Source organism: Bidens hawaiensis, unplaced genomic scaffold, assembly GCF_021521415.1.
Source record: "Bidens hawaiensis isolate Kalapana, Puna unplaced genomic scaffold, B.hawaiensis_p1.1 tig00080924_1, whole genome shotgun sequence".
Taxonomy (NCBI): domain Eukaryota; kingdom Viridiplantae; phylum Streptophyta; class Magnoliopsida; order Asterales; family Asteraceae; genus Bidens; species Bidens hawaiensis.
In genome coordinates, this window is record NW_027503741.1 from 7,376 (window position 1) to 20,245 (window position 12,870).

The 12,870-nt window shown below is 37.5% G+C and overlaps 1 protein-coding gene across 1 annotated transcript; it reads left to right on the forward strand.

Annotated features, from left to right (window-relative positions):
* The first annotated feature begins 619 nt into the window (after nucleotides 1–619).
* LOC143607284 (pyruvate dehydrogenase E1 component subunit alpha, mitochondrial-like) lies at nucleotides 620–7,341 on the forward strand. Its single transcript, XM_077082790.1, has 8 exons — nucleotides 620–1,292; nucleotides 5,057–5,136; nucleotides 6,309–6,386; nucleotides 6,473–6,568; nucleotides 6,649–6,720; nucleotides 6,810–6,863; nucleotides 6,966–7,031; nucleotides 7,163–7,341. The coding sequence occupies exons 1-8, from the start codon at nucleotides 620–622 to the stop codon at nucleotides 7,205–7,207; spliced, it is 1,164 nt and encodes a 387-aa protein (XP_076938905.1). The 3' UTR covers nucleotides 7,208–7,341.
* The last annotated feature ends 5,529 nt before the right edge of the window (nucleotides 7,342–12,870 follow it).

Consider the following 12,870-nt stretch of genomic DNA (forward strand, 5'->3'; position numbering starts at 1 on the left):
GACACTGAACGGACGCCTAGTTGCGCTTAACCGCTTCTTGGCAAATCATGCGGAAAGGGCATTCCCGTTCGTGTCGACGCTGAGGAACTGTTTAAAGAAAACGCACTTCCGCTGGACACCAGAAGCGGAAGCAGCTTTTCAAGAAATTCGGTCACGCTTGATCGAACTTCCAACGCTCACAGCACCGGAAGCGGGAGAGGAGTTAATCATTTACCTCTCCGCAACAGACAGAGCGACCGGGGCCGTCCTGTTAGTCGAGCGAAAAGGCATCCAGATGCCAATCTACTATGTTAGCCGCCTCCTAACGGACGCTGAAACTCGGTATGCCAAACTTTGGTGGATGTATTGTAGCTCCTTGCTAGTTTGTGAATATAACCTTTGTTGGTCTTTCAAAAATATATATATAAAAGATTACCACAAGTGAAAAGTATAGACTAGATTCATGGTATACCAGTATAACCCAAAGGATACAACTTGTAATTGAAATCCAGATATTTTTATAAACCTCACTCACTTTTATATCAATCAAATTCTTTTCTTTTTCTATTCTACTCCTTTTCCTTCATTTGGTCTCCACCATCCCTAACCCTTCAATCCACCAAACAGCCAACTCCACCCGATGGCCTTCGCCCGCCGGAGTTTCAAACCCATCTCCACCACCACCTCCTTCTTCCACCGCCGCCTGCTCACCACCACCACCGACGACATCACCGTCGAAACCAGCGTCCCCTTCACCGGCCACAACTGCGAGCCACCCTCCAGATCCGTCAGCACCAACCCCAAAGAACTCCTCTCCTTCTTCACCGACATGGCTCTCATGCGCCGCATGGAGATCGCAGCCGACTCCCTGTACAAATCCAAACTCATCCGAGGCTTCTGCCACCTCTACGACGGCCAGGAAGCCGTCAGCGTCGGCATGGAAGCCGCCATCACCAAAAAAGACTGCATAATAACCGCCTACCGTGACCACTGCATATTCCTCGGACGCGGTGGAACGTTGTTGGAATCCTTTGCTGAATTGATGGGCAGGCAGGCGGGCTGCTCCAAGGGCAAAGGCGGCTCGATGCATTTTTATAAAAAGGATGCCTGTTTCTTCGGCGGGCATGGGATTGTGGGCGCTCAGGTGCCGTTGGGGTGTGGGCTGGCGTTTGCTCAAAAGTTTAGGAAGGAGGACCATGTCACCTTTGCTATGTATGGGGACGGAGCGGCGAATCAGGGGCAGCTGTTTGAGGCCTTGAATATGGCCGCGCTTTGGGACTTGCCCGCGATCTTGGTCTGCGAGAATAATCACTGTAAGGGGCTTTGTTTTATGACTGTTATTCATGTTTCGGTTTAATTCGGTTAATTGGTTTGGTTAACTTTCGGTTATTCATTTTGGTTCGTAACTAAAATTAAAATTGGGCTACAATTTCACTTTTAAATACATGAAATGGATTCATAAATACAAGAAATGAAGATATAAACACATGAAACGGTGGTATAAAACATGAAATGGAGGTATAAACGCTAGAAAAATATGAAAATACGAATGGTTTGGTTCGGTTCAGTTAATTTCGGTTAACCAGTAAAATATAAAAATCTGCAAATTTTGTTGTGTGAGAATAATCACTGTAAGGCTTTTATTTAAAACTTATTATGATTGATTGTGTTATTTGCTATGGTTGTATGAAATTATACTTGTTTTGGAGTTGGAGTTAAGTTAAGTGTTTGCAAATGATCTAGAGACTGGAGATGTGATGGCTGTGGTTTAGGGACCATGATATGTACTTTTTGTAACATATTTTATGGATCAGAGTAGTATTGAATAATATGTTAGTTCGATTGTACAAGATTATATGATTAGGTGGGTATTAAATTCTAGACATGATAATCACACCGGCAAATTAGTGAATTAAACAAATGTCGAAAATATATTATGGATCATAGTAGTATTAATTTATTTTTTAATTGAATGGTATTAATTTATGATTATGCAGGTATTAAATGAATTAGTGAATCAAACAAAATGTAGAAAATGATGTAACGTGTGTGTACTTCTAACAAATATTTGGAAGAGCTTGTAAGGTGTATTTTGGTCTGCGAGAACAATCACTAAATATAGAATCAATTCAAGTCTTCAATCAATCATAAACATGATCTAGAGACTTAAGATGTGATGGTTGTGTTAGGAACAAAGCGGCGCGCGGAAGCGAAACAGCACACACATGCACAACGATAAACACACATAAACGAAAATATAAACGACACAAGAATTTAACGTGGTTCGGTCCCCGCGAGGGGACCTACGTCCACGGGCTGCAACTAGGTTTTCTTATTAAGCTCAAGGCACACAAGATTACAATTACAACTAGGGTATATATAGACTAAATCTAGGGTTCCTAACTTGTTCTCCAAGTTAGGCCCAAACAAATAAGATGGGACCCATTAGGGCCGGCTAACCCTAATTAGGGCCGGCTGCCCTAATACCCTTTGTTCGAGTCTCCAACCCTAACAATCTCCCACTTGGAGGCTCGAGCAATCCTCAATCCACCATCCAAGCAAACCCTATACCTGTAACTCCAGTAATCTTAAAAACAGAAATCTTCCAAGCCTCCAGTTCCAAGAACAAGCTAAAACTTCACGGTCAGAAGTTCTCCAAGCCTCAAGCTCCCAAGAACAAGCTATGATTTCAAATAAAAGAAGTCCTCCAAGCCTCAGTTCCCATAAACAAGCTAAGACTTCAATCTAATCCTCCTAGTTGCAGCGGCCCGCTCCTCAATTACCTGAAGAGCCAGTTGAAGCTCCATTGAGCTCCAACCCAACAGTCATCAATGACCCAGCCATGGCAAAACCCGCCATTGACTCATCCTCAATCTCAACCGGCTCCCACTGATTCGAACTACCGGCTCCAGAGACTCCCAGAGAAAACACCACTCTCCAAAACCTGCAAGTACCCAGGAGAGATTTTCCCATTCGGAATTCCGGTATTCAAAACCCAACGGTGTTTTGAACTGTACCTAGAACACGGTTCGTGCTCCCACTGTTCCAAAACCCCTGACCTAGTTTAAACCTCCGAATGCACTCAGCTACATCCCGGTGGCTCCAGGATTCACACTTGCAAAATGAATCCACTTAGCTCTACCCGATGCAGCGAGCCAAGACTTTAATACTCGGAAGTTGGTTCCCTTCTTCCAGCGATACATAAACTTGTACCTTCCCAAAGTCTTCAATAAGATTCACCAATACTTCACTACAGTGGGTAACATGAAATGAAGTATACCAGAATCTCGAACCCAAGAGTCTCACTGCCTTCACTGAGTCCCAATGCATCAACCCAGACACATTCTCAGAAGCAGAATTCATTATCTTTTGACATTGACTCTAAAGAATGTCACGAACCTCCATGCAGCTCCACGAAGTCAACTATGCCCAGCTCCCACTGTCCCTGTTATCCCAACCCATTACCAAAACCAACATTCCATGAGATTATCCCCGATCGTACTTTTCCCGGTAAACGTGTTCACCCAGCACAAGATCCCGGATCCCCTCAAATGTCGAACTGCTGATCACCACCGAACAAGAAATAATTTCATAGTTCCAGACCAGCTAACCGGCAAACGGTTATAACTAACAGCAGTAGAGCTTTACCGAAAGCAAACGGTACCAAGGATTCCGCGATTGTACACCCGATCAGCTAATCCTAACCGAATAAACCTTTCAACCCGACTTCCCTTTTTTTTCACTTATGTCGTCACCAGCACACCAGAATCAGAATACTTAAAACCCAAAGCATTCCAACCTGCTAGTTCCATTTTCACCTGTTTTATCCCACAGTACCACATCCAAGTTCCTTTGACAAAACCAACCAACCGAAATCCAAACCGGTCAAACCTTCGATCATACCCATCCCGTCTTCAGCTATAACAATAGCAATCAGGAAACAAATCGAAACAGTGAACACATCAATGGTACGAGCCAGAACTTGACGGATGTTCTCTACCGAACATTGTCAACTGACCGATTTGCTCCTACAATAAACTTCGCAGACAAATCTAAACCCAAATATTGATTTTCACGTAACTCGGTTCTCAAACAGTTGATAATAAACAGTCAACAGAAACTAACTAAATCTCTAACCTTTATTCGACGAATCCAAGAGTTTTATAACCAAACCCTAATCGGCGGCTTCAAAGAGATTAACCTGGTACTATAAACAAAACCATTTATACCCGCGATGTCATAACCCGAAACACCTGACCCGACCTTCACCTGCAAACCCGAGTGAGACCAGCAACTTCAAGAGATCCAAAACCGGAACTCTAATTGCAAATTCACTCCAAATCAGCCCCGAACAGCCCTGTTTTCTTTCCCTTTTTGCGCAACCTAGGGTTTCTCCTTTACGAATCGTTCTTCCGTGCAATACCGTGTGCAACAACGAGCCAAAGCTCTGATACCACTTGTTAGGAACAAAGCGGCGCGCGGAAGCGAAACAGCACACACATGCACAACGATAAACACACATAAACGAAAATATAAACGACACAAGAATTTAACGTGGTTCGGTCCCCGCGAGGGGACCTACGTCCACGGGCTGCAACTAGGTTTTCTTATTAAGCTCAAGGCACACAAGATTACAATTACAACTAGGGTATATATAGACTAAATCTAGGGTTCCTAACTTGTTCTCCAAGTTAGGCCCAAACAAATAAGATGGGACCCATTAGGGCCGGCTAACCCTAATTAGGGCCGGCTGCCCTAATACCCTTTGTTCGAGTCTCCAACCCTAACAGGTTGTAGTTTTAGGGACCATGTTATGTACTTTATGCGAGATATATGATTGGATTAGTTGACTGGATTGGAAATTAGAATATTCAAGTATTCAATTATGTGGTCATTGAATTGTGCAGAAGTATATAATTATTTCAGCATTAAGTGCTAGACATGATAAGCCCACTGACAAATTAGTAAATTAAACAAATTTCTAAGGCATAATTGGATGAGTTTGTAAGGTCTTTTATCTTGTTTTTATTTATCTGTGATTTAAAAAGTTATTGAAGTTTCTTGGATTGGGATGCAGATGGTATGGGTACAGCTGAATGGAGAGCTGCAAAGAGTCCTGCTTATTACAAGCGAGGAGATTATGTTCCTGGATTGAAGGTAAGTTTCGTCTGTGTTTTTTTGCTTCACAAATTTTATGTACGAGAATTGTCATATATCACATCTGACTCTAGATAAATTACATACTAAAATACAGAGTTACCGTTGTTATGAGGGTTCACGGTCCAGTTTGGCCTGTTTTGACTAAAAATTTGGGCCGACCTTGTAACTACGGTTTTGGAAAAATACAACCCCAATCGGTCAGGTTGGTTGGGTTTGCCTATCTGGCCTGTGTTTACAGTTTTGATGGTTTGGTTAATACCAGTTCTATGATTTTAAACAAAAAAAAGATGTTTTTAAAAACCATAATTTGTATTAAAATTTTGATAAATTTGTATTAAAATTTGTTTTAAAAAAGAGTTATTTGATTTTGGTGGTTTGATCAGTTTTGACGGTTTGTGAACACCCCTAGACACTGTGACCATATACTGATATACACATTCACACATGTTTTAAGTGCTCATTCTGTAGTCGTCATTTCAAATGAGTACAACCTATGACTTAGTTACCATACTAACACATTTCTTGTCAATTATAAAATTGTGCTGTAAGAGTTTTAGAGTTTTAAATTTTTATGTTTAAAAAATGTTAAATAAAAGGAATACTTGGAAGAGTTGAATTTGGTCCTCTAAAAGGCTGTTGAAACTTCAAATTTCAAGTCGCCGCTTTATCCAGAGAATACATATTTTTATAAGGTAATTATATATTAATACACAGCTGGTCCGGTTTATATGGAGTAATCCAACCAAAAACCATGAACCGAATCCTCAAAACAGGTTTTCAAACCATAAACCAGTCCATAGTGCTCGTAATTCGGCCAATTAAACTTGGTATGGACGGTTTCAACTTTTTTTTATCACCCCTAGTTCTTATGCATTAACATTTTATAAATAGTCATTTTGTTAAGTTGCGCTTGGCTTATTTTAAGATGGCTTTTTAGTATTTGGTGGTAAAATCACAATAGCTTAACGCCTAAAGTTATTTTGACTTCATTACCCTTGCGATTTCACATCTTTGGAAGTGCTGAAGTGTTGTCTCATTAACACTTCATCTATCTGTAATAGACATGATTTTAGAAACACTGCATTTGAGATCAAAATTTCAAGATCATCTTTTTATGGATATCAAAATTTTGTATTTTAAAGATGATCTTAACTTGTATTCTTGTATAGGTTGATGGCATGGATGCCTTTGCTGTCAAACAAGCTTGCAAGTTTGCAAAGGAACATGCATTGAAGAATGGTCCCATTGTAAGTAGTGAAATTCTTTTGTATGGTTTTCATGCATATTCAAATTTTCATGGAATTAATAATCACTTGGTTAACTTTATTTTCAGATTCTTGAAATGGACACGTATAGGTATCATGGCCACTCTATGTCTGATCCTGGTAGCACGTACCGTACTCGTGATGAAATTAGCGGTGTCCGACAGGTTCGTCAGTCTCTTAACATATTCCATCAAACAATTATTCTGTTAATAATAAATTAACAATGTGCAATTTACCGTTTCAGGAACGTGATCCTATTGAAAGAATTAGAAAGTTGATTCTTGCTCATGATTTAGCCACTGAAAAAGAGCTGAAGGTAATATCAATATGCTTCGTTTCCACATATCTATTTTGTATGTGATTTTAAATCTTATGTGCGTAAATATTTTTAATAACCTTTTTTAGGACATTGAGAAACAAGCAAGAAAAGAAGTTGATGAAGCAATTGCTCAAGCTAAGGTAGCATACCTGTCACATTTTGACCATTAAATTTCTCTGTTTTTTTATTCATTAATGCATTTTGACCATTAAGTCAACAATTATTTATCTGTGTAATTACAGGAAAGCCCTATGCCAGAAGAATCTGAACTATTTACCAATGTTTACCGTAAAGGACTTGGAGTCGAGGTATTGTTTCTTATTTCTTGTTAATTATGCCGTTAAGTCATTTATCAGTTATGATCTATTTTGTTTTAATTAATGCTTTAATTCCTATTTCGTGATGAATTAAAGGTGCTAATTTTGTTTTTTATTTTCAGTCATTTGGAACCGACAGGAAAGAACTCAGAGCTACACTTCCCTGAATGAATAACATATATGAAATTTGAATTAAACATTATCTTCTTCAATCCAAGAATAATGAGAACAGAAAGACCAGGCATATAACATTGTTTTTTTTCTGTATTTTTGGTTTATGTCATGGCAACAAGAATTAAAAGAAAAATGATTCATTTTGGCAACCCAATCATATGCTCTTGCCATTTATCATCCTTGAGTTTTTATTTGCTTTTGACTTGTAATTTGTAAACTTGTTCCTGTCATGCTTGATCTCTGGATTTTTACTGATTGAATTGTCGTTATGGGTTATGTGAATCACTAAGCAAAAACAAACAATTCTTTTTATTTGACTGTCTAAAAAAATGGCATTGCTGAATTTATTATAAAAGTTTCAGCTTTTAGAAGAAAAATGAACATTTTTTTTAGTTCAACTAAAGTACATTGTAGAATAGTTCAACCAGGCCTGTGTGGATTTTCTTTATTCGTATCCTGGTCGTTCAGCATATATGTCTCCTGTCTGTTATAGTTTTGTTCAACATAATTCTTTAAAAAAATATATGAATGAGTTTTAGGTTAATTGGTATCAGAGGGGAAGTGAAAATTTGGTCCAGCTCAAATTCAATTCCAAACCAGGTTTCGTCGTGGTGGGCCTTCCGGCAACAGGATTTCTCCGGAACAGAGATGATGGGCTTGAACTTCTCAACGCTATCTACAATCATGCGCGTCTGGAGTCACATTTACCATTGGGTTACTCCGGGTAGTCAAATTTTATTCATCGGCTGTTCAAGAAAAACTTATGAATTTTTTAACAGATGATAGAAACTTATAAAAATTAAGTAATCTAAATGAGTTTATATAAATTTTGGGTACTAGTTAATGAAATCTTTTTTTTTCAAATTGATATATTTTAATAACTATAAAACTTGGTTATTATTTAAGTAAATTTTCTTTTCATTGTTATTTTCTTAATACTTTGTTAAATTTAAAACAAAAAAGAAAAAATCACTGAATAACTACAATCATAAGATTCTAATACCTAACTACAATGATAGGATTGTAACACCTATTAAGAGTGAATTTAAAGAAAAAAACACATTCAAATGACAATATATTAGTGTTAGTTTTTTGCCAAACAAATTGGTATTTTCCTTGATATTACATTACATATAAAACATAAAAGAAGTTTACTAAGAAAAATTTAATTAAAAATGCATCAGTAAACATAAGAATGATACTGTAGTTTAAAACTGTTGAATAATTGGTTGGTCCATCAGCCCACCAGGAAGTCCGTGGGCCTTTGCAGACATGCAAGTACTTTTGGTGTTGTACTCCGTGTTGTCACTCACGGGTCGTCTACCATTCAATGCAACGGTGATGTCTTGATGCCACCAATCACGTTGGATTATATAAAGTGCTTCAGCTTTATTAATTTCAATAATGTAATTAACTTAATTATTTTCATTTAGTAGTTAAATACTTGTATTTAGGAGTCAATGTGGAGCTAGCCCACTTGATAGAGACACTTATCTCTAAGATGGAAGGTCACCACTATTAAACGTGTTCAACACAAAATCATATTGAAAGCTCATACTATCTTGGAGAATATTTAATATAATTATTTGTTTATTATTATAAAATAAGTTAGTCTTATTTTATTTAATCCTACTTATTTTGGATTCAAATTCTGTATTTGAGTTAGTATAAGATTGGAACCATGGGTTTATATATACTCTAGGTCCCATGTATCAGTTTTATTAAGTTTTTTTTTCGTTTGTCGTTTTCTTAATAAAAGAGTCGTAAAGAGTTCTACAAATCTCGCGTTCGTGTTTTGGATCCACTTGCTCAAAGTTTAGCAACCACAATTATTCCATTATAACGCTTGTTACCAAAGTTAATGTGCTGATTTGGCACCCAAAACGCCCTACGACGTTATATGACAGCACACAACCTAATTATGACTTGTTGGCCAATATTAATAAATCGTTCTAACATATTAACTACTAATATTCCTAACTTTCACTTTTTTTCTACCAAGAACAATTCCGATAGCATAATCATCATCGATTTAAACTTGATATTTACTTGATTTCTCTAACAATAATGATTATGAATGAAATAGAGAAACTAGTGAAATTGAGTGTAAAATCTATGATGATTATGCCACGGAACTGCTCCTGGCAACAAAATTAAGAGTTATAATTATCATTAGTTTAAGTGTAAATATGAATTATAATCGATGGATACATTATATTTAATATATACATGTATATATATATACACATCCGTAAGTGGGCATGGAGATTCACTACCTAAATGTGTGTATACGTGTATAGTTGCTTATAGTTGTGGTTCTACTCATGATTTTTAAGACTTTTGAATGTATATACATACGTCACCTGTGTATATGTTATGTATATATTGAGGGTTCCAAAAAGTTGTTTAAATAAATAGTATCACTCGGTAATTGTAGCGTACCACAACCTTAGAAAAATGGCAAAATTATTGACCTTTTCGCACCTTCAAAACGACCCCAACCTCAAATAAAATAGTTGTTTAATAAAACGATGCTAAAAAGATTGTATAAATAATTATTACCAGTGTTTAACAAATATATTGTAATACACTAGTTGGTATAAAGAATCATGCTCCTTACACATTCTCAAATAACAATATCCATCAACTCTTTTATCTTTGGATTCACCCCTTTAGATTCTTCTCTCATTTAGTTGTTATTTTTAAAGTGCATGTATTAGATCATTCTATGTGGAGGGGGCAAGAAAGCCTCTCCACAACGTTACGTCACTGTCACGTAGAAGATTAGGGATGAGCATTTGGTACTTGGTACCGGTACCGAATCGGTACCAAAGTTTTGAGTTTCGGGATCGGTACGGTACCGGTACCGGTACGATATCGGTATTTCTTGAATTTTTACCTTCAATACCGGTATTGTCCCTATACCGATACCGAACCCAATATTTCGGTACCGGTACCAACATTTGGCGATTTTCGGGATCGGTATTTTTGATACCCGTACCGGTCTACCGGTACGGTAACGAACTTATCCCTAACGTAGACACTAGAGGCAATAAAACTCCTAATGTTGCCCTTCCGTTGTTTGCCCCGATGGACTTTAACCTCTTTTCTTTTTTCTTTTAACAATAAAGTTAATAAGAAAATAACAATACTTAAATTAAAAATAAAAAAATACAACCCAATTAAAAACATAACAACCTACTTAATTAACTAAAATAAAACTAATACTCAATGTGTCCTCATCCTCTTCCGTGTATTTGGCTAGGATTCTTTTCTTTTTCTTCTTTGAAAAAGCCTGCATCTAAAGTTCTAAATGAGATAGATTCTTTGTGGGAAACTTGAAATCCTTATCTTGTTCATGTTCCAATTGCATTTTTTATCTCACATAGTTCATTTTTTTATATTCCGCATGCGTTACTTTTCTTTCTTTGTGCATCCTTGTATTTTCCTCATTTGTTTCTTTTTTAACCGTGACAATCTCGGAAATTCTAAGCTCCAAGTTGTCCAATCGCGAGCTTAGTTCGGAACTCATCGAGGATGTCGTTTTAGATGAAGACCCTCCACCTTGTTGGATTTTATTGACCAGTTCAGTAAAGTCAGCGCGGATGACCGAGTTTTGACCCGTTAGAGTTACACTGTGGGTACGAGCGTGAAACTCGGTTAAATTAGTTAACCGGGTATGACATAAATTAATGAGATATTATGGAACGGTCTTTTGGAAACAAGAGATGGCTTGGTGGGTCATATTAGCTTAACGAGTTTATTTATAAACTGGTTAACCTATCATTAATCCTAACCATAGCCACCACAACCTATTATCTCTTCCAAGCTTACATACCACCACCACCTCCGGCTCCCAACCTGCCGGTGCTACTGACCCGTGCGCCACCGCGGCCGCTGGTTATTATAACACCGACCATCGCCGCTGCTGCTATTCCTTCACCAGCCGCCGCCACTACTCCGCTGCTGTCTGTGAACACCACAGCACCGTCACCATTGCTGCCGCGGTTCCTGTTCACTCGCCACAGCCGCCGCCGTGTTCCATCGCTGTCGCTACAGTTCACCGCCGCTGCCGCTGCCTAGTGCACCGCCACCGTCGGGTCTCGTTTGTTACCTAGCATTGCTCGTTAAATCTCGGTATCTCGACCGGTTATTTACTAACTGAGGTAAACTTATTTATAATAATTATATTTAATGGGTTGTTTATATTATTGTGCTCGTATGATTTATAACCGGATCCTGTCAGGTTTAGTTTCGATGCTGATTATTCGTTTTATTCCGCTGCTTATATATTGATTAATTAAATATTCGACATATTATTGAACCGGGTTTAATAATAATATTTTGACTGATCACCACTGGAACCTAACAGTTTATCAGAGCCTTGGTTACAATGTAAGAGTCGGTACCGGTCTTTTAACCAGAATTAGAGCACAAACTTTAAATGATTTTAAATTTTATGGTTAAATTAATCTTAGGGCAACTTAATATTTTTTATCAAAATTTTATTTTGTGTTATTTAACCAAAAGCTTGCCCGAATTTTGGTTGTTTGTTTTGCAATATGTAAATCTGGCCCGACCGTGTTTGTGGTTGTTTGTGATGTTTTGGTTTTAGGTTTTGGTTTTGGCCATATGGATCATTCAAACTTGTAATAGTTAGGGTTTTCCTTTATTGTATTTATTTTTGTAATATTGTATTTCATTTATAAATATTGTAATAAACGAAGACCTGAAGCAAAGACCATGGAAACTAAATGGGAATATCGAAGTCGGTGGGAGTTACCCAAGACGACGATTGGATGCACTCAAGTCCATCCTTATGGTTGTTTGTGTGTTGTGACTCCGTGACCCGTTCGGTCTTGCTAATAGGCTCTAGCAAGATCGAACAATTTTTGGCCATTAAGATTTACATATTTATTTATTGCTTTTTTGGTTGCTTGCTTTATAATTGTTGTATAATAGCCAACCTCACACCAATATATATATTTTAAAAGGAGTTTTAAAATATTAAAAACAAGGTTTATTGGAGTTTAAATAATCCGTATTTAATGGATTGGCCGATAATAATCCCTATTCATTTTATCGCCACCAGCGGTCCCAAATTTAAAAAGTTGGCCCCCAATGGTCCCCTCTTAAAAAGGACTTAACGTCGTTATACTTTTTCCGAATTTCAAGCTAATGTTTTAGGGCTTTTGACCGAAACGAGAATAAGAGTAGACTAATGTAAAACATAGTTCAAAAAGGCGCTCCAAAATGTCGAAATAATGCTTCGATTCGGGTCTTTGAACTTACAATTAACAAAAATCAAGCCGTTTCGAGCTAAGTTTTACACCAATTGACTCGTATACTCCTTCCGATCAAAAACCCTAAAACAGTAGTTTGAAATTTGGATAAAAGTATAACGTCGTTAAGTCCATTTTAACGGGAACCATTGGTGGCCAACTTTTTTAAATTTGGAACCGCTAGTGGCCATAAAATGAGTAGGGATTATTATTGGCCAATACCATTCAATAGGGATTATTAAAATCCAATAAACCTAAAAACAATCATAATCACACCCCAACCTAAGGCGGAAATGCCGGTGCGTGAGTTGATTGTTCACAACTCAAAGGTACTATCATAAAATAAAATATGACAATATCTATTAAATTAATTA